The sequence below is a fragment of the Rhinopithecus roxellana genome, chromosome 7 (assembly GCF_007565055.1).
Source record: "Rhinopithecus roxellana isolate Shanxi Qingling chromosome 7, ASM756505v1, whole genome shotgun sequence".
In the NCBI taxonomy this organism is placed as follows: domain Eukaryota; kingdom Metazoa; phylum Chordata; class Mammalia; order Primates; family Cercopithecidae; genus Rhinopithecus; species Rhinopithecus roxellana.
In genome coordinates, this window is record NC_044555.1 from 97749503 (window position 1) to 97771053 (window position 21551).

The window sequence follows — 21551 nt, forward strand, 5'->3', positions numbered from 1 at the left end:
GGAATCATATTGCATGCGTTTGTGCATTTATGTGTATCTTGTGTTTACTCAGCATTGAGTTTGAGCTATTAATATATTGACTGTAAAATGACTTCACTCCCCTTATTTATGCCTGGAACTGCTTTTTTGTGCCTCAGTTTCTTATACTGAAGCTCACTTCTACTCTTTCTCCCCCTTTGGAGGTGGAAGGAGAAAGCTGATCAGCCTCCTCTAAGACCCATTTATGTTTCTGAAACTTAGTGAAGGCCCGTCTTTCTTTCACCAGTTTCAGTAATTACAGTTTTCCTTCAACATCACCTCATAGGTTTCATACTCTAATCCTTTAATAATCTTTCTAATAAAGCTATGTTGAATGGCTCCAGACACAATTTCCCTCAGAAAGCAATCTCAGAAGAGGCCCTTTTGGAAAAGTACTTCTCCAGATAAAAAGAAACAGGGGTACTGTTCTATTCCTATGGATTTCTCCAAAAGCAGATGACAAAACTTGCCAGTAATCACCTCCTAATAGATGACACTCTTGAAGTTCCCTGGGGAACGTTAATAAGGAATACATCTTTCGAAACCTAGCATTTCACACAGGCAGTAATGCTAGTTACTGCTTGTCATGCCTGTCATTTTCAAAGACAGTGTGGTCTCTGGAGTCTTCCAGAAAAAATGTGCTCTGAAAACAACATTTGCTAGATTCCTCTAAGACTCCTTGGTTGTCTCCTGACTTCACTTCCTCATCTCTACCACCAGCCTCTTCTCAAATTTCTTCTCTCTCTTCTCCATTTAAAAAAGAGACACACGGCGGGGCGCGGTGGCTCAAGCCTGTAATCCCAGCACTTTGGGAGGCCGAGACGGGCGGATCACGAGGTCAGGAGATCGAGACCATCCTGGCTAACACGGTGAAACCCCGTCTCTACTAAAAATACAAAAACTAGCCGGGCGAGGTGGCGGGCGCCTGTAGTCCCAGCTACTCGGGAGGCTGAGGCAGGAGAATGGCGTAAACCTGGGAGGCGGAGCTTGCAGTGAGCTGAGATCTGGCCACTGCACTCCAGACCGGGTGACAGAGTGAGACTCCGCCTCAAAAAAAAAAAAAAAAAAAAAAAAAAAAAAAAAAAAAAAAAAAAGAGGCACACTACATCCTGGACAAACCTTAAAGACATTATGATAAGCAAAAAACGTACACCACAAGAGGATAAATACAGCATAATGCCATTCATATGAGGTACTGAGAGTAGCCAAATTCATAGAGACAGGAAGTAGAAAGTGGGGAGTTAGTGTGTAACGGGTACAGAGTTTCAGTTTCGGGAGATGAAAATGTTCTGGAGATGGATGGTGGTGATGGTTGTGCAACAGTGTGAACGTACTTAATGTTACTGAACTGTACACACAAAAATGGTTAAAATGGTAAATTTTATGTTATGGATATTTTAGCACAAGAAAATAATCACAAATTAAACAAAAAAGAGAATGAAAATAAAAAAGGAAGGAACGAGGGAAGGAAAGAAGGGAAACAAAGAAAGAAAACAAGGAAGAAAGCATGCCACATTTCCTTGCCCTCTCCTCAATATCCATTTCTCTCCTATTAAAATAATAAATGAATATTCTATATAAAAGGTATGATGGTGAGTGTGGACTCTGATTTGGCCTTAGATCCCTGAGGGCACAATCTTGTGAATGTGGAGAAATCAAAATGGGATGAATTTATTGAAGAAAAGAGAAAGAGCTTGTGGGGATACTTACATTATCTTCATGTTCCAAAAAATAACCTCAACTCCCAAGTTTGATGTATTTCTCTGTCTTCCCAATTAAACTAAAATCCAAACAGCCCTCTTCCTCCTCCTCCTGCAGACAGCTTTGATTTAGCCCTTTATTGAGAGATACAGTACATATATTTCTTAGACTATCTCCAATTCTGGGAGTATTACCCTAACCATACATATATTCGCTGAACCACTTCCCAGTTTCTGTGTCTTAGAGTGTATGTGGCAAAGACAAAAGACAACACATCAAGACATTTATAAAATAGACTACTTTGATGGCCAAAAATGGAGTCCTGTGAGGAGACGGATTTTGGAACAGATTTCAATAACTGTCACCCTAAGTCTGCCAGTTCCTAAAATCACTTTTAGGGAATAGCTGATAGTATAAAATTCCAAATACAAAAATCAGACAAAAATCATTCTAATAAAGACAATTGCTTATCTTAGTGGCTGCAAATAATCTGGCAAACCTTTTGGGTTACAGTCATTTTGCGTCCAAAACCCTGAAGCGAAACTCTTTGGCTCTAGGCAACAGATAGCAAGGATATTTGGCTACTTTGAGAACATATTGGTTTTAAATTAACAACTCTAAAGTGAAAAACTTGAGAGCTGGCAACTCATCCTAGAAACCACTGTGTCCTCTGCCACAAATAAAGAACTTATCCTCAATACTACTGGTGTTCTGCAGGACTTCGGGGTAGGTAAAGCTTGACTCCCTAGGCCCTTCCTTCAACAGGCCCCTCTCCCTTTGTAACTCTTCAGGTGCCCAGCTGAGCTTAGCGGCCTCGGGATCTTCCCCCACAACACCTGCCTCCTCTTTCTACAATCAAATTCTGCTTTCTAAATCCTGTGTTCAGATGAAATTAAAAATTATTAATAAGAGTTAAGTTACTACCTTCAAAGATTGGTGAATTTATCAGGACAAGGCCTAAATTTAAAAGATTAAGCTGTAATGACAATTTCAGGTGTCAGGCAACTTGGCAGGGAAGTGGGGGTGGGCTTGGGCAAAGCTGATCCGATGGCTGGACAGGTCTCAGAATCACAGGTCACAGGAAATCAAGGTAATAATTGTTTCTTCTGCTTACTCAAGAAGAAAACAGGCCCTGGTTCAAGGGTCAATCCTGCAATTCAGATGAAAGCCCACCACAGGATATTTTGCTAATTCTTTCCTTAAAATACCCTAGATGTGACTCTTATTTCAAACTAAGTTAAAAACAGAGTAAGCTGAAAACGCTGATTTTATTTCAAACTATGTTGATTGCTTTTCCCTTTGAGAGTTTCATTTGTTTATCAGCAGAAATTCCTGGGCTAATTCCGAGAAATGCCATTCATTTCTCGCCAACAACAAGTCATGAACAATGGGCGGGGTAGAGGGGAAAGCTCCCCACGGAGGGTCTTGCTTTCTGGACATGACAGCCAAGGACTCTGAATGTGGAAGATGGCAGAGGAGGCAGCCTTTGGGTGGGAGCTCTGGGAAAGCAGAGGGGCAGACCAGATGGCACATTGTGCACATGTTACTGCAGGGTTGGTCCTGGGGAAATGTCACACAAGGAAAATGTGTTTCCAGAGTGTCTATGTGCTCCATTATCAGTGAAATGATGTTGTCATGTTGCCCACAGTCCTCTGGAGATCCCACTGCTGCAAGATCTTACCCAGAACGGCTTTCTGTGGGCAGTTCTCTTGACCTCCTTTCTCAAAACTTCCCCTGGGCCCTATTACTGTAGTGCAGTCCTCAATCCGACTGCATTAGAATTAACTGCGATGCTTGTGTGAAATGCATGATACCCATTGCAGCCTAAATGATTCAGGATTTTTGGTGTAGGGTCTGGGAGTCTGCATTTTATCAAATCTCCCAAGGTGATCCTTGAGCACGTTAAAATTTGAGTAGTACTAGTTTAGGGTCTTGGGCTAAAATTGCCTACTACCCTAACAAACTTCTCCAATAGCTTATTGCTATAACATAATTTACTCCTAGAAATTGAATGGCAAAATACAACACTTCTCGAAGCACATAATAAAGAACCATAATTCTGCAAAGTGCCTCCAAAAAATGGGTCCTATGGCTGAATAAGTTTAGACAATATGACATCCCATATACCTCTCTGGTAGATTCATAATGTGTACTAATGTATCAAGGCTCTGTCATATAAATAGACTACAAGTATATAAACATGCTCAACATCACTAATCACCAGGAAAATACAAATCAAAGTCACAATGAGGTATCATCTCAGCCCAGTTAGAATGGTTATGTTCAAAAAGACAAAACATAATAGATTCTAGTGAGGATGTGGAGAAAAGGGAACTCATATGCTGTTGGTGGGAATGTAAATCAGTACAGCTACTATGGAAAACAGTATGGAGGTTTCTTTAAAAAGCACAAATAAAACTACTATATGATCCAGCAATCCTACTACTGGGTATATATCAAAAAAAAAAAAAAAGGAAAATCAGTATATCAAAGGGATAGTTATATCCCTATGTTTATTGCAGCACTACATACAATAGCAAGATATGGAATCAACGTAAGTTTCCACCAACAGAAGTATGGATAAAGAAAATATGGTATACATACACAATGGAGTATTATTCAGTCATAAAAAAGAAAGAAATCCTGTCATTCACAGCAACGTGAATGAGCCTTGAAAATACTAACTTAAGCAAAATAAGTCAGGAACAGTAAGATAAACACTGCATGTTCTCACTCATATGTGGAAGCTAAAAAAGTTGATCTCATAGAAACAGAAAGTAGAATAGTGGTTACTAGAGGCTGGGAAGGGTAGGAGAAAGAGGAGGATAGGGAGAGGTTAGTTAAATGATACACAATAACAGCCAGAAGAGAGGATTTTGAAAGTTCACAGCACAAAAAAATGATAAATGTTTGAAGTGATGGATATGCTAACACTCTGATTTGATCACTACACACTGTAGGCATCAAAATATCCCTATGTTTTGTACTCCATAAATTTGTACAACTATTATGTGTCAATTAAAAAATAAAAAAACTTATTCCTCTTAAATTATAAATGTGTGTATATGTATATGTCTTTGTGTGTGTGTGTGTATACGTGACTGAGAAGTCTTACATTGAAAATCACATGTTGAACTTTTTCTAATTCAGAAACTCAAATTTATTTTACCATAGAAATGTTTTCCCTAGTAAACTCAATTACCATCCCATAAAATTATGATCTCTGGAGCAAATTTTGGGAAACACTATCTTAACCCTGGAAAACGATTATAATGGTGGCAGTTTCTTGCAAATAGAAAGCAAATGGAAGATTTATTTGGGACCAATGGGGCCTCTAGATATCCCTCAATGTGGTATCACCTTCTTTACTTTTGTGTGAGGCTAGCTTTAGTTAATGTTCACTGAAAGAAATAGAAGTTAAGAGTTCTGCTCTATCATAATGGAAGGCCATAATGTGCCTAAAAGCCTTGTTCTTACATGACATAAGGGTTCTAGCATACCAAAAGGAAATCACATTCTTTTTAAAAAGAAATTAAATTCCCAGAGTTTACCAGAGACAAAGATCACCTCATCTGGCAAAGGTAAACTGACTGCTACTTTTTTTTTTTTTTTTTTTTTTTTTTTTTTTTTTTTTTTTGAGACGGAGTCTCATTCTGTTGCCAGGCTGGAATACAGTGGCATGATCTTGGCTCACCACAACCTCCACCTCCTGGGTTCAAGCAATCCTTCTGCCTCAGCCTCCCGAGTACCTGGGACTACAGGCACGCACCACCACGCCCAGCTAATTTTTTGCATTTTAAGTAGAGATGGAGTTTCACCATGTTGACCAGGATGGTCTCAATCTCTTGACGTTGTGATCCGCCCACCTCGGCCTCCCACAGTGCTGGGATTACAGGCATGAGCCAGCGTGCCCAGTGAATGCTACTTTCTTGAAGAAGGTTTTAACCCCTTGTACTGTGTCAAGTGTCCAAGGACCAATGGTATGAGAAAAATAGTGGAAATAAGGCATAGAAGATGGTTAAAGGGGTTTAAGAGAACAGTCAGTATGGACATGGAAGGTCTAGTGATCAAAAGTGAACATCTTTGGCAACCCCTCAGTAACCTAAAATAGTAATAATAATAATAAAGCAAAATATCTGCTCTACAGACACCAACATTTCAGAATCCTTAGGCTTTTGGATAACTCTGGAGCCATAAAGATATACATATATATATACGTGTGTGTGTGTGTGTGTATATATATATATATATATATATATATATATATAATTATTATGTTTAATATATATACCAATCTTTTGCGGCAAAGGAGTGGCCCTGATTGATCATCTTGCACATTACAGCTATTGTAGTCACCTTACTAAGGAAAACTATATGCGAAGTGGCTGTTACTGTTAACAAGGAATTGATCTTTTTTGATAAAATCCAAGACACAAATGAATATAGAGTTCAGAAGAGAATAGAAGAGAGAAGAGAGCAATGGAGATCAGATATGGATGGTGGCAACAGCAGCAAATCAGCAGCAACCATGGGGATGGCTGGCAGTAGGTACTCAAAGAAATGAACTAAAAGAAGATGGGGCAACCTTAAAATTTAAGAGTGATTCCTCAATAAATTAAAGACAAAATTCCCATAAGATCCAGAATTTCCACTCCTAGGTACATACAAAATAATTGAAAACATATGCCACACAAAAACTTGTATATAAATGTCCATAGCAGCGTTATTCACAACAGCCAAAAGGTGGAAACAACCCAAATGACTACCAACAGATGAATGGATAACGAAAGTGATCTATTCATAATAATGGAAAATTATTCAGCCCTAAAAAGAAAAGTCATACTGATACATGCTACAACATGGGTAAACCTTGAAAACACTATGCTAAGTGAATGAAACCAGATGCAAAAGGCCACAAATTGTATGATTCCACTTATGCAAAACATCCAGAATAGGCAAATCCATAGAGAAGTAAATTCATGGCTACCAGGGGCTAGGGGAAAAGGGGAATGGAGAGTGACTGTGTAATAGGTTTCCTTTTGGGGTGGTGAAAAATTTCAGAAACTAGATTAGTGGTAAATGTTCTTACCACTTGTACAATATTGTAAATGTTCTTAATGCCACAGAATTATTCACTAAAATGATACATTTTATGTTATGCATGTTTTACCACAATAATAAATAAATAAATCTCTCTTTTGAAACTTTGCCCTAGATAAAAACTGGAGGAAACACAAAAGGCCTGTCTACTTGGTTACTGTAACAGTGGAAGTCACAGATATAGACAGACATAGTCATAGATCTAGACTCTAGATTCCTTTTTAATATAAATGCATGGATGGGAGAAAAGGGGAACACAAGAGCAGACAGGTCAGTGATTAAAGACAAAAAAAAGCAAATTCAGAGTAAACAAGTGATTTTCAACTCTTACTCTAAACTTGTCTGAAGTCAAATGCCATGTATCTACCTCATCTTACACAGTCTGTGCTATAGTGTGGATTTGTGTAACACAAGTGGTTCATATGTGAGTGCTAAATAAGGGAATGAAGTTGGTATAAAATAGAAATTGCATTAGTTCATACATGATTACCCAGCAAATTAATATTTTGCACTACCAAGTGACTGCAGCTAAAAGCCAAGTACACTAACTCAACTGAAATCAGGAAGCCATTTGCCCTACATTCTTCCTCTTGCCTCAGTTGGGCCACACGCTCTGTCTTATAAGTGCTTATTACATGATTCTCCCTGATCTTTGTGCAATTTACTGTTGTCTCTATAACTCAGCAGCTTCAATTCTTCCTTAAACACCCTTCCTTCAAGCTAATGTTATCATTTTAAAAGGTGAATTCTAGAAGTTTATATTTACTGTAATATTTTATTAGAAATGTAAGATGCCTTTTTAAACTGTGTTAGTATTTCATTAGTACAGTTGCTTTGTTAGTATTCTGGTTACAAAGCTGCATACGTTTTGAGTGGTTTTCTCCAATGCTACTTTTTCCTTAAGCCCTGTTATTTTTCAGTGTACAATTTTGTAGAATGTAAGGATTTTCAGATATGTGCATATTGTATTGTGGCAGAAATACCTGTGTTTGCTAGCTCACTCACAACCCAACTATTGTTGAAAGAGAAATGACACAGGGCTTCCCACATTCTCCTTATGGGAACACACACTATAGTGCAACACTGGTAAGGTCTTTTCCCTCACCTACCTTGAATATCTAAGATTGGGTTGTCTCTCTTGGCAAAACCACACTGTCACTATTCCTATTAAAACCATTCATAGTGCCAAACTTTTTCACATCTAGCCAAAAGGAAACACTGTGGATTAGGTCTCTGCTAACCAGATCAAATCAGTTATTTTGGCAATTTTATGAGAGCTCTTTAATAACACAGGAATGCTGGAATACCCCCAGGAAAACCTAAATTTATTAATTCTGAATAGCAAATTCTCAGTGGAATGACATTTTAAGAAGCCCTCTTAGATAATATGATTTAGACTCCTGATCACTATAAAAGTCTTCTTTTTGTGATAAAATTCTCTCTCTGTGCATATATATATAATAAATATATGATGAAATATATATATTTTATACACACACACACACACACATATTATGAAAATAAGTCATGTTGTTTTACTTTCCCTTCCAGCATTACCACTTCATTCCCCCAAAAGACAAGAAAGGGAATTTAATTCCTGCAAATCTCTAAAATCTCTTAATTATCAGGGACTCCACAGAGTCCTGCTTAGAGACCAGGATGAATTTAATGACGTTCATGAGTCCTATGCAAACTTGACTTTTCCATTAAGAATGTTCCAGCCTCCATGTAGCCTCTTTGGGCCCAGTAGAGCACTGTGGTATGTGACTAAGACTTGACCTCTGCCAAGACTTGGACAAGTGCTGACGAAAAAAGTTTTATTTGCTCTTTGTGGGAATCAGTATAGATTTCTCTCTGGTATTTCTGGAAGAGCTGCCTGCATACTATAATTTCCACGGTTTAGCAGGAGCTGTAGGAGACAATTTCAAATACAGGTGGGATCCTTTGAAATTTTAGAGGTAGAGTTTAGAAAGCAAGAGCCATGGGAAATATATAAACAAATGAAATGAGATGGCTCCTCTGTCTCCTTCAATGGAAACTAAGCTCTAAGCATGATAGGTAGGACACTTCCACTGAGTCTGTTACTACCTAGGCAAAAGCTCCTCTAAGTCAGTACTGCTATAGGACAGTATGTAAAGCCAATATCTGGAGTATATGGTTTGCTTGTTTGTCTTCTCCTTTTTATACAGAGCTTATTCATCATCTTGGCTTTAAATATTTTCTTCTTAAATGAGGACATTTTCATCACAGTGCCTTCCATTGGGTTAAGACAGAAAACCAGAGCCCTTTTCTTTGACCAAACATTTCTGTGACCCTGAAGGCATGAGTTTCCTCATGCCTAATAATCACTGGGGTAGAAGGAACACAGAGGAGTCATCACATCCATTGCCCTGTCTCAAAGCAGGACTGTGCCAACTCTATCTCAGATGGGTGGGTACCTTTTTATTTCTAGAAATATTAAGTAAAGAGACTAAAATTCTCCTTAGTCATTTATTCTAGGATTTAACAGCCATGGTGTTCCAAAGTTCTTCCTTTTGTAAAGCTTCATTCCTCTCTGCTATGATTTAAAGCTATTTACTCTTGCTTTATCTTCAGTAGGAAGAAAGAATAGCTGGTTGCATTCTGGTTCAATATGGCAAAGAGAGCACATGAGAAATCTCCCTGTTATTTTCAAAACAAAGAGAGATGAAATGTGGAACTAGAAAAATAAATAAATAAAATGTGAAAACTGTAAAATCATATTCAGAAACACAAAAAAACTCTTTGTGGAATAAAATACAGGAGGAAAGTACAGCAATAAGTGGGAGCCAAAGCCATATGGTCCATCAGAAGCTGGGACTGAATATGGGTAGTTTGGATCCAAATGGCTGAGGAGAAACTGCAGCTTACAAGTGGCTTCCCATGCGAAGTTGGGGACTAGGGTCATAGTACTCACACGTAAACAGGGGCTGACATAGTTCTCCCCATTCAGTGTTCCCTAAAAAACACTGATTGTCCAAGGTAGGCAGTTGTAGATGAGGTCTCTGTCCATGATCATTATCAGAGACTAGTAGTGCACAAAAAAACAGAGGTAGAAATAGACCACTCGGGCATGAGGCAGCCCAAACCGAGTCATTAATATATGACCTGGTTTAGAGCAAAGTGAACTATAAAGCCTGCAACAACCATCCCACAAGGAAGGGCTCATGCAAGAAAAAACAAAAACAAAAACAAACAAACAAAAAACAGCCATGGATAATGAGCTTTGAAAGAAAAAGTAGAAAACCAAGGAAAATTCAGGACTGAGAAAAGCTGTCAAGAAACCCAGCAAAGGTGACAATTCACATCTAAAAATATTTAGATATTTGGACAATCTGAAATGGACTTCAAATAAACCTTTAAATACTTTAAAGAGGTAAAAAAGAGAATAAGATCCCCCAAAACAATAACAGGTTATAAATTAGCATCATGTAGATGTCTTTTTGAATAACTTGAAAACCTGAGGGGAAACAAGGTTATTGAAAATAAACAAAGAAACAAACAAACCCCAACAGATGGCCTAAATAGTATGCATGGAAAGAATTCATGAATTGGAGAACAGACTTGAAGTAATATATCATTTTAGGGAGAATATCAGGAGGGAAAAATAAAGGAGACATAAAGGATAAATTAAATGAGATGCAATAATATACACCAAACTCTCAAGTTTGAGAATGAGAAAAAATAAGAAGGTGAAGAGATAATTTTCAAAAAACTGACTAAAAATTGATGAGAAATTTGACTCCTTTGGCTTAAAAAATCATCTGCTGAGCAGGCTGAAGAGAATAATCAAACTTACACATCTCATTGTGTGCATCAATGAAAAGAAGAAAGTTTTAAAAGCTAGAAGGAAAAAAAAGAAACAAAAAACAGAAGAACCCACAAAAGAACTACAAATAGTAGAATTCTTAACCACAAACAAATAAACAAGCAAACAAAAAAGCCAACAAACCATTTAGTAGTATCTTCAAAGTGCTGAGGGGAGATGAACATGCACATATAAATTTCATACCCAGCCAAATTATCATTCAAGAATGATTGCAAAGTAAATACATTTTTTTGGTATATAAGGACTAGGGAATTTTAGGACTACTACCCACAGAAAAAGCTGTTAAAGGTTATAGTTAACAAGAAGAAAAATGAACTTAGGGAGAAGTGAGCTGCAAGAGCAAGAAGGAAAAGAAAAGGAATAGTTTATTTCTATCCTCCATACCATAAAATGAGCTTTTTAAGTCTTAACGATAATGGTGTTTATTTCTTTCAATGTTCTCACCTCTGGAATTTTTGAGCTCAGTTCTTTTAACACTTTATTTTTCTCTCAAAATAACTGCTAGCTTATACTCTCCCTTTTTCTCAATACTTGCGTCCTGTTAGGCATCTGGGATAGGTGCAGCCATATTCTATTCTATGTTCTTTTGCCGTATGCTCTGGGTCTGGGTCATGCCTCAACCTTCTTCCCAGGGAAGAACAATCTTTACACAGAAGTTTAGATAAGTTCCTATGACATTAGACCACTTTTGGAGACTTCTGGGGAATAAAAAGTTTTTATAAGGCTATCTGACAGGCTACCTGGCAGGTTAACAAAAAAAAAAAAAAAAAAAAAAAAAAAAAAAAAAAAAAAAAAAAAAAAAAAGCTCTCCAGAGTGGCAACTTTATCAGAAACATTGTTCCCATTTACCAGAGCACCCCCACCCCCACTCCCTGCTGCCCATACCACATTTTTGCAATCCAGTTTAGGAAGAAGAAGCAAATAAACACATACAGAAACAGTAAGCCTCACTTAGGGACTTACTCCAATAAAACCCCAGCAACTTTTAGGTTGGTCATATGCCGAGTCACTCTCTGACATCTTAAAGCATATACTATCAGCACCAACACTCACAATTTAAAAACCTGTGATATGGCATGATCTGCCATCTGGAAATGAATCACTTTTGTTCATTCAGGTGTATTTACTGATGCAGGAAAATATGTATTATAAAGGTGGTGACAAAAAGAGTTTGGGTGTTTCTTCTCCATTAAAAAAAAAAAAAATCTTCCACTCTTGGAACATTTCAGTTGACTGGGTTTTCACTGAACGCCATTCCCAGCCTTATTCCTAACATTTTTGCCCTGATACATTTGGTTTCTCTCTTATAAGTTCTGGAAGTTCCTCACCACTTAAAAAGCACCGTCTATACCTTAGCTAGGGTAGTGGTTCTTTGTGAACATCCCTTTGGGACTGACAATAAAGCTGCGGATGTTCTCTAAAGGAATTTACACATATACATAGTTACATCAAAAACTGCAAGCAATTTTAAAGGGTTTTTTGATCCTCAAAAGCCCACCCAGGAACCCTAGTTCAAGAATTTCCACCCTAAAGAGAAATAGAATCAACTTACAGGATGATAAGACTTGTACTTGACAGATCCCAAGAGTGTCAAGTAGCTTTTTCTAGGACTGCCATTGGGCCTACAGGCATTCTCTGAATTATTCCACACACTTTTGGGGTCGGAATCAGGCCCCATGCAGACGTGAACAAAGTGTCATTGAGGGAGCCCCTGACTCAGACAAATACCCTAGTTGCAAATCGTGAAAGCAGACATCCTAACAGCCTTGTGAAAAAGTCTCTGCCTGGCTGCCCCTTAGAATTACTCTTAACAATGTGTACATAATAACTGTGCAGTCTGGAGGAGGTGACTATTCAGCAGGCAGGCAGCTTTATACTGTCATAAACCTCACTGGGTCAGCTCCTTTGATTTATGAACGGCCCCCTCATAATTTAGAAGCTATGCTCGGATGCAATTCCAGCACTAATTGCATAAGACACATGCCGCCATGCTGCAACTCTCCTGGTGCCTGCTGCCCATGGCAGGAAGAGGCTGCTTACAACAGAAAATCTCTGGGCCACAATTTCCATCTCTGATTGACACCCACCTTCAAATGATTAAAAGCCCAATAAAAATCTGTTACTGGGTACCCAATAACTTATTAGAGCCTAGAATGTACCCCATTTGAGCTATAAAAAGTATTTAGAGGCCAGTTTGGACTGCCTAAAGGTTCCTATTGTTATCTGTCTGGAAGTTTCCCTTCTGGGGAATTATGGAGATGAGATGAGTTGGGTGAAGAGGGAAGATGGAGAACCACAGCTAGGAAAGAAAGAGACAAACTGTTTTACCTGGGCAGCGAGGGCAGCACAGATGAGGAATATGCACAGGAGAAAGGCAATGAACATTTGGACATCTGACTCGGCTGCAAAGCACATTCCCATTCTGAAAAAGAGAAGGCAATGAGAAAAAATAAATGTCTTTCAAAGGATGCTGGGATCAAGCCAGTTTGGGAAACAGTCATGCAGGGACTCACCCAGGCAGTGAATAATGCATTCCCAATAAGCTGAATGCATTCAACATTTTCTTTCCTTTTCTCATCACCAGCACCTCTCCTGGGTTGGTTGATAGTTTACTGGCATATTTTTCTAAGGCTGAGATCACCACTCCTCCAATTTTCAAAGCTTCCCATTAATTGTGACAGGCTTCTTCTGGCCTGGCTCTATGGCATTTCTACCATTCCCCAGCTCTAGCTGCATGTCTTTTCTAAGAACCTACTCTGATTTCATAATCACCTGTCCAATAACATGAAAGACACAATGAGCAATGGGTCCCCTGAGCTGCTACCCAGCCCTGGGCAAGGAGGCATCCCTAGCAGATGGATCCTGGATTCCATATAACTCTGCCTTGGCCCAGTGGGCCGAGTGATTCTTCTCATTTCCTTTTTAGCCAAAATTCTTCTGAGAACAAGCTAGAGTTTGGAATTTAGCTGATTAGGTAGTATGCCTGGGTGGGGCAACTGCGTCCCTGCCTGATCTACAATTCCAAGATCCCTCGCTCTGACAGCTCACAATCATTTCTAGAACAAAGACATACTCTGGAAATAAATTTTTCATTTACATTTACCATCCATAAATCATTTGCAGCAAGGGCTACTTATATTTGTCAGGCTGTCGTGGGGGAATAAAGTAGTGAAGACGACATAGAAATAGAAGATGCCTTGTGCTTGAGCTGTTGGCATTGGGATCAATCATTTTAACATTTTGACTGCCTTGCAGACAGCAAAACCTCAGCTCCCAATGGTTAGCTGTCCATCTTCAATGTGTCGCGTCAAGAATCCGACAAAATCAGGCCATCCCAGGCAGTTAATCAATCCCCAAATGATCTATTTAATACATGCCCTAACCATTTAAAGAGGCAGGCTTCTTTTATCCAAATTGGAATTGCCTTATCACAACCTTTTCCTTTTCTTGTGTACTCTCTAGAATAATTTTTTTGGAGTGTTGCATTTGGCAACACCACAGAAGCTCCTCATGTATCACACTCCTCAGAGGCAGGTGGTATAATCTTGAATTGAGATCACTGAAGCACATCAGAAACCACACCTCCCAGCTGAGATCTAAACTGAATCCTCCTTAATGCTATATACTGAATTCTGTTCTAGAGTTAATAGATTAATAATAATAATGATGATGATAACCACAATGATGAGGACAGCAATGATGACAATAACAGCTGTTAACATTTCTTGAATGTTTACCATGACTAAGCATTGTTTTAAATGATTTAAATGGATTTGTAAATTTAATCCTTTCCAGAACCCTATGAAATGGTAATATCACTATCCCATTTATAGAAAGAGGAAGATGAACGAATATCACTGAGGTCAGGTAACTTGTCCAGTGGCTCATAAGTGGCAGAGGCAGGGTTGGAAACTTGGTCTGTCTTTGTTCTAGAACCTTATAGCCTCTTAATACTGCCTGATGCTACCTGATAATTATGTTTCCACATGCTCAAAATTCTGATAGCCCAAAATTATGTTCAAATGATAAATGAATCAGGCTTGAAAGTGATTGTTTCTGCTCTAGCTGGGCATGAGGGAAGAGGTGCAGTCCTTACACAAGGTCTCAAGTAAGAAGCTGGTCTTGAAGATCCATTGTGTAAGTTCAGAATTCTTAATGTCTAGTACAAGGCCTCCCTTTCCAAATAGCCTAGTGCACCGCTTCTCTACCGGGGTGATTTCTGCTCCCCAGGCAACTTGGCCAGGTCTGGAGACATTTTTGGTTATTATGATTGGGGATGGTGCTCTTGTCATCCAATGGGTAGAGGCCAGGGATACTGCTTAACATCCTACAACACACAGGACAGCCCCCAACCAAATATCTATAGTGCAGACAACAAGAAACTCTAGCCTAACATATGATGGTAGAAGTTTGTTCAGAAAGATGGACCACAGCTGTGTTCCTGGGTCAAGACCATGGAAAGAAGATGGAACAACCTGCTTTACCTATTGCAAAGATGGCACTCAAGCCATGCAAAATCCTTTCTAAATGACTGGACAGGAGCCAAGGCTAAGCCAAGGAAACTCGAATCCTTAAGAGATACAGGCCAAGGTTTCACAAACTCAGTCTTAATTACAGTTATTGGCTGAGACAACATAAAATCCACTCTCCCAATGAACCAGTTTATAATTTGTCCTTATATTATCCCTAAAGGTCAGCCTTAAAATAATTTTCAAAAACTACTTTGTCTTACAATCTGAACATTCTATTGAGCTTTCACCTCCACTCCCACTATCAGGCTTTTCTGCCTTCTGCAACCATGCCCTATATCATTAGGCTAAGAGATCATAAATATCTGTCCATAGCAAATACTCAGAGAACCCATAAAAATCAAGCCAAAAAGCAAGAGAGGACAGAAGACAGAAAATGTTTATTTTTCCTTGCAATCTTCTTCTTACTTTCTTCTTTTATTTTATGAGATAGGGTCTTGCTCTGTCAACCATGCTGGAATGCAGTGGTGCAATTTCAATTCACTTCAGCCTAGAAGTCCCAAGCTCAGGTGATCCTCCCACCTCAGCCTCCCAACTAGCTGGGACAACAGGCATGTGCCACCACACCCAGCTAATTTTTGTACTTTTTGTAGAGAAGGGGTTTTGCCATATTACCCATGCTGGTCTAGAACTCCTGGACTGAAGTGATCCACATGCCTCAGCCTCCCAGAGTGCTGGGATTATAGGCATGAGACAGAGCGACCAGTCTGCTTCTTTACTTTCTTTCAGGATTGTATCACCCACAGTCCCTGGCCATTTGGGCACTGAAAGCCTCTCTGCATGCTGAGAAGCAAACTGGGAAATCACATGGCATGAGAGATTGTACCTCTGAGCAGATGCAGTTCACGCAGTAAACCAACCCATAAGGTTCCAGGTAAGGATGCCATCTCTCACCCACTCTGTACTTCTTGTCTTGAAACATGCAATATGTCTCTGAATCTGTGAAGGAGATGGAGAATATGCCTGTTAGGAATCATCAACCAAGTCACAAAGTTCAAAAGCAATCATAAGTTCCAACCATTTTATTACACATCAAGGGAAGAGGCATAGTGAGTATTTATAGAATTCCTATTAGGGGATTAGTGTTATATATACTTTGCTCTCTGGATCCTCACCACAACGACCCATAAGGTAGACATTGCTATTAGTCTCATTTTAAAGGTAAGGAAAATCAAGAGTCATATAACCAGTAAGAAGCTGAGATGGGACTCAAACCCAGGTTTGTCTGACAACGATGTACAAAATTTTTTTAATTTTTTTTATTTTTCCATAAGTTATTGGGGTACAGGTGGTATTTGGTTACATCAGTAAGTTCTTTAGTGGTGATGTGTGAGATCTTGGTGCACCCATCACCCTAGCAGTACACACTGCACCATATTTGTTGTCTTTTATCTCTCGTCTCCCTCCCACTCTTCCTCGCAAGTGCCCAAAGTCCACTGCATCATTCTTATGCCTTTGCATCCTCATAGCTTAGCTCCCACATATCAGTGAGATCATATGATGTTTGGTTTGCCATTTCTGAGTCACTTCACTTAGAATAATAGTCTCCAATCTCATCCAGGTCATTGCAAATGTTGTTAATCCATTCCTTTTTATGGGTGAGTAGTATTCCATTATATATATATATATATGGTAGAAACATATATATATACTGACTCTCTCTCTCTCTCTCTCTCTCTCTCTCTCTCTCTCTCTCTATATATATATATATATATATATATATATATATTTCTTTATCCACTCGTTGATTGGTGGGCATTTGGGTTGGTTCCATGATTTTGCAATTGTGCATTGTGCTGCTATAAACATGCATGTGCAAGTATCTTTTTTGAATAATGACTTCTTTTCCTTTCCATAGAGACCCAGCAGTGGGATTGCTGGATCAAATGGTAGTTCTACTTTTAATTATCTAAGGGATCTCCACACTGTTTTCCATAGTGGATGCACTAGTTTACATTCCCTGCATCCACACCAACATCTACTGTTTTTTCATTTTTTAATTATGGTCATTCTTGAAGGAGTAAGGTGGTACCACATTGTGATTATGGTCATTCCTGAAGGAGTATGGTGGTATTGCATTTGATTATGGTCATTCTTGAAGGAGTAAGGTGGTATTGCATTGTGGTTTTGATTTGCATTTCCCTGATCATTAGTGATGTTGATCATTTTTTCATATGTTTGTTGGGCATTTGTATATCTTCTTCTTTTGAGAGTTGTCTATTCATGTCCTTAGTCCACTTTTTGGTAGGATTTTTTTTTTTCTTACTGATTTGTTCATTGTGAATTCTGGATATTAGTCCTTTTTCAGATGTATAGATTGTGAAGATTTTCTCCCACTCCGTGGGTTGTTTGTTTACTCTGTTGACTGTTCCTTTTGCCATGCAAAAGTTCTTTAGTTTAATTAGGCTACAGCTATTTATCTTTGTTTTTATTGCATTTGCTTTTGGGGTTTTGGTCATGAAATCCTTGCCTAAGCCAATATCTGTTGCGGGAAGCCGGGGCCCCGAACACAGGGACTGGCTAGAGCCACAGCAAAGGAACATAAATTGTGAAGATTTCATGGACATTTAACAGCTCCCAAAAAATCTTTCATAATTTCTTATGCCTGTCTTACTTTAATCTCTTAATCCTGTTATCTTCATAAGGTGAAGATGTATGTCACCTCAGGGCCACTATAATTGTGTTAACTGTACAAATTGATTGTAAAACATGTGTGTTTGAAAAATATGAAATCAGTGCACCTTGAAAAAGAACAGAATAACAGCAATTTTAGGGAACAAGGGAAGACAATCATAAGGTCTGACTGCCTGCGGAGTTGGGCAAAAAGAGCCATATTTTTCTTCTTGCAAAGAGCCTATAAATGGATGTGCAAGTAGGGAAGATATTGCTAAATTCTTTTCCTAGCAAGGATTACTCTGGAAAAGGAATGCATTCCTGGAGGGAGGTCTATAAATGGCCGCTCTGGGGGTGTCTGTCTTATGTGGTTGAGATAAGGACTGAAATACGTCCTGGTCTCCTGCAGTACCCTCAGGCTTACTAGGGTGGGGAAAAACCCCACCCTGGTAAATTTGAGGTCAGACCCGTTCTCTGCTCTCGAATCTGTTTTCTGTTGTTTAAGATACTTATCAAGACAATACGTGCACCACTGAACATAGACCCTTATCAGTAATTCTGCTTTCGCCCTTTGCCTTGTGATCTTTGTTAGACCCTTATCAGGAGTTTCTGATTTTGCCCTTATCCTGTTTCCTCAGAAGCATGTGATCTTTGGTCTCCTTTTTGCCCTTTGAGGCATGTGATCTTGTGACCTACTCCCTGTTCTTGCACCACCTCCCCTTTTGAAATCCTTAATAAAACTTGCTGCTTTTGTGGCTCAGGTGGGCATCACCATCCTACCAATATGTGATGTCACCCCTGGCCGGTGGCCCAGCTGTAAAATTCCTCTCTTTGTACTCTTTCTCTTTATTTCTCAACCAGCTGACACTTATGGAAAATAGAAAGGACCTACATTGAAATATTGGGGGCGTGTTCCCCCGATAAATGTCTGGAAGGGTTTTTCCAATGTTATCTTCTAGAATTTTTATAGTTTCAGGTCTTAGGTTTAAGTCCTTAATTCATCTTGAGTTGATTTTTGTATAAGGTGAGAGATGAGAATCCAGTTTCATTCTCCTACACGTGGCTCGCCAATTATCCCAGCACCATTTGTTGAAAACGGTGTCCTTTTCCCACGTTTATGTTTTTGTTTGCTTTGTTGAAGATCAGTTGGCTGTAAGTATTTGGGTTTATTTCTGAGTTCTCTATTCTGTTCCATTGGTCGATATGCCTATTTTTATACCAGTACCATGATCCCAAATTTATAAAACAATTACTAATAGACCTAAGAAATGAGATAGACAGCAACACAGTAATAGTGGGGAACTTCAATATTCCACTGACAGCACTAGACAGATCATCAAGACACAAAGTCAACAAAGAAACAATGGATTTAAACTATACCTTGGAACAAATGGACTTACAAGATATATACAGAATATTTCATCCAACAACCACAGAATACACATTCTATTCAACAGAGCATGGAACTTTCTGCAAAACAGACCATATGATAGGCCATAAAACAAGCCTCAATAAATTTAAGAAAATTGAAATTGTATCAAGCACTCTCTTAGGCCACGGTGGAATAAAACTGGAAATCAACTCCAAAAGGAACCTTCAAAACCACGCAAATATATGGAAATTAAATAACCTGCTCCAGAATGAGCATTGGGTGAAAAACGAAATCAAGATAGAAATTTAAAAATTCTTCAAACTGAATGATAATAATGACAGAACCTTATCAAAATCTCTGGGATAAGGCTAAGGCAGTGCTAAGAGGAAAGTGCATAACCCTAAACACCTACATCAAAAAGTCTGAAAGAGTACAAACAGACAATCTAAGGTCACACCTTAAGGAACTAGAGAAACAAGAACAAACCAAACCCAAATCCAGCAGAAGAAAGGAAATAACCAAGATCAGAGCAGAGCTAAATGAAATTGAAACAAAAAAAGATACAAAAGATAAGTGAAACAAAAAGCTGGTTCTTCGAAAAGATAAATAAAATTGATAGACCATTAGCAAGATTAACCAAGAAAAGAGAGAAAATTCAAATAACCTCACTGAGAAATGAAACAGGAGTATCTTCAAATACTGAAATACAAAAGACCATTCAAGGCTGCTATGAACACCTTTACACACATAAATTAGGAAACCTAGAAGAGATGGATACATTCCTGGAAAAATACAACCCTCCTAGCTTAAATCAGGAAGAATTAGGTACTCTGAACAGATCAATAACAAGCATCAAGATTGAAATGGTAATTAAAAAATTACCAACAAAAAAAGTCCAGGACCAGGTGGATTCACAGCAGAATTCTGCCAGACATTCAAAGAAGAATTGGTACCAATCCTTTTGACATTGATCCACAAGATAGAGCAAGAAGGAACCCTCCCTAATTTGTTCTATGAAGCCAGCATCACCCTAATACCAAAACCAGGAAAGGACACAACCAAAAAAGGAAACTACAGACCAATATCCTTGATGAACATAGATGCTAAAATCATTAACAAAATAGTAGCTAACTGAATCCAACAACATATCAAAAAGACAATCCACCATGATCAAGTGGGTTTCATACCAGGGATGCAGGGATGGTTTAACATATGTAGGTCAATAAATGTGGTGTGCCACATAAACAGAATTAAAAACAAAAATCACATGATCATCTCAATAGACGCAGAAACAGCATTTGACAAAATCCAGTATCCCTTTATGATTAAAACCCTCAGCAAAATCGGTATACAAAGGACATACCTTAATGTAATAAAAGCCGTCTATGACAAACTCACAGCCAACATAATACTGAATGGGGAAAAGTTGAAAGCATTCCCTCTTAGAATCGGAACACGACAAGGATGCCCAATCTCACCAGTCCTCTTCAACAAAGTAATGGAAGTCCTAGCCAGAGCAATCAGACAAGAGAAAGAAATAAAGGGCATCCAAATTGGTAAAGAGGAAGTCAAACTGTCCCTGTTTGCTGACAATATGATTGTTTACCTTGAAAACCCTAAAGACTCTTCCAGAAAGCTCCTAAAACTGATAAAAGAATTCAGCAAAGTTTCTGGATACAAGATTAATGTACATAAATCAGTAGCTCTTCTATACACCAACAGCGACCAAGCAGAGAATCAAATCGAGAACTCAACACCTTTTACAAAGGATGCAATAAAATAAAATAAAATACTTAGGAATATATCTAACAAAGGAGTCGAAAGACCTCTACAAGGGAAACGAAAAACATTGCTGAAAGACATCATAGATGACATAAGTACATGGAAACACACCCCATGCTCATGGAGAGGTAGAATTAATAATGTGAAAAATGACCATAGTGACAAAAGCAATCAGCAAATTCAACGCAATCCCCATCAAAATACCACACTCATTCTTCACAGAATTAGAAAAAACAATTCTAAAATTCATATGGAACCAAAAAGGGGCCCATATAGCCAAAGCAAGACTAAGTACAAAGAACAAATCTGGAGGCATCACACTACTTGATTTCAAACTGTACTATAAGGCCATAGTCAGCAATACAAAATTTTAACTACTGCTCTGTTACAATGATAAAGGGTGCATATCACGTGTTCTTTTTCTTGAAAAGGTTGTGCTCCCTTTCTTTGGAAATGCAAGCTAATGTCTGAAATGTGGATGCATCAGAACATTCTCAGAGCTGTTTGTTGGTGGTATAGGAATGATAGACTATGCATTGTGTTAGGTCTCTAATTGGCTTTGCCTACACATGTTAACATCACTCAATCA

At 38.6% G+C, this 21551-nt stretch overlaps 1 protein-coding gene across 6 annotated transcripts in view; it reads right to left on the reverse strand.

Annotated features, from left to right (window-relative positions):
- Positions 1-21551, reverse strand: part of CHRDL1 (chordin like 1) — a 115975-nt gene that overhangs the window by 67047 nt on the left and 27377 nt on the right. For all 6 annotated transcript variants that reach the window (XM_030934728.1, XM_010356343.2, XM_030934727.1 and 3 more), the window contains exons 3-4: positions 16022-16134; positions 12995-13088 (exon numbers count right to left, since the gene is read on the reverse strand). In XM_030934728.1, the coding sequence (XP_030790588.1) occupies positions 12995-13088; positions 16022-16134 (207 nt within the window). The remainder of the gene's footprint in view (positions 1-12994; positions 13089-16021; positions 16135-21551) is intronic.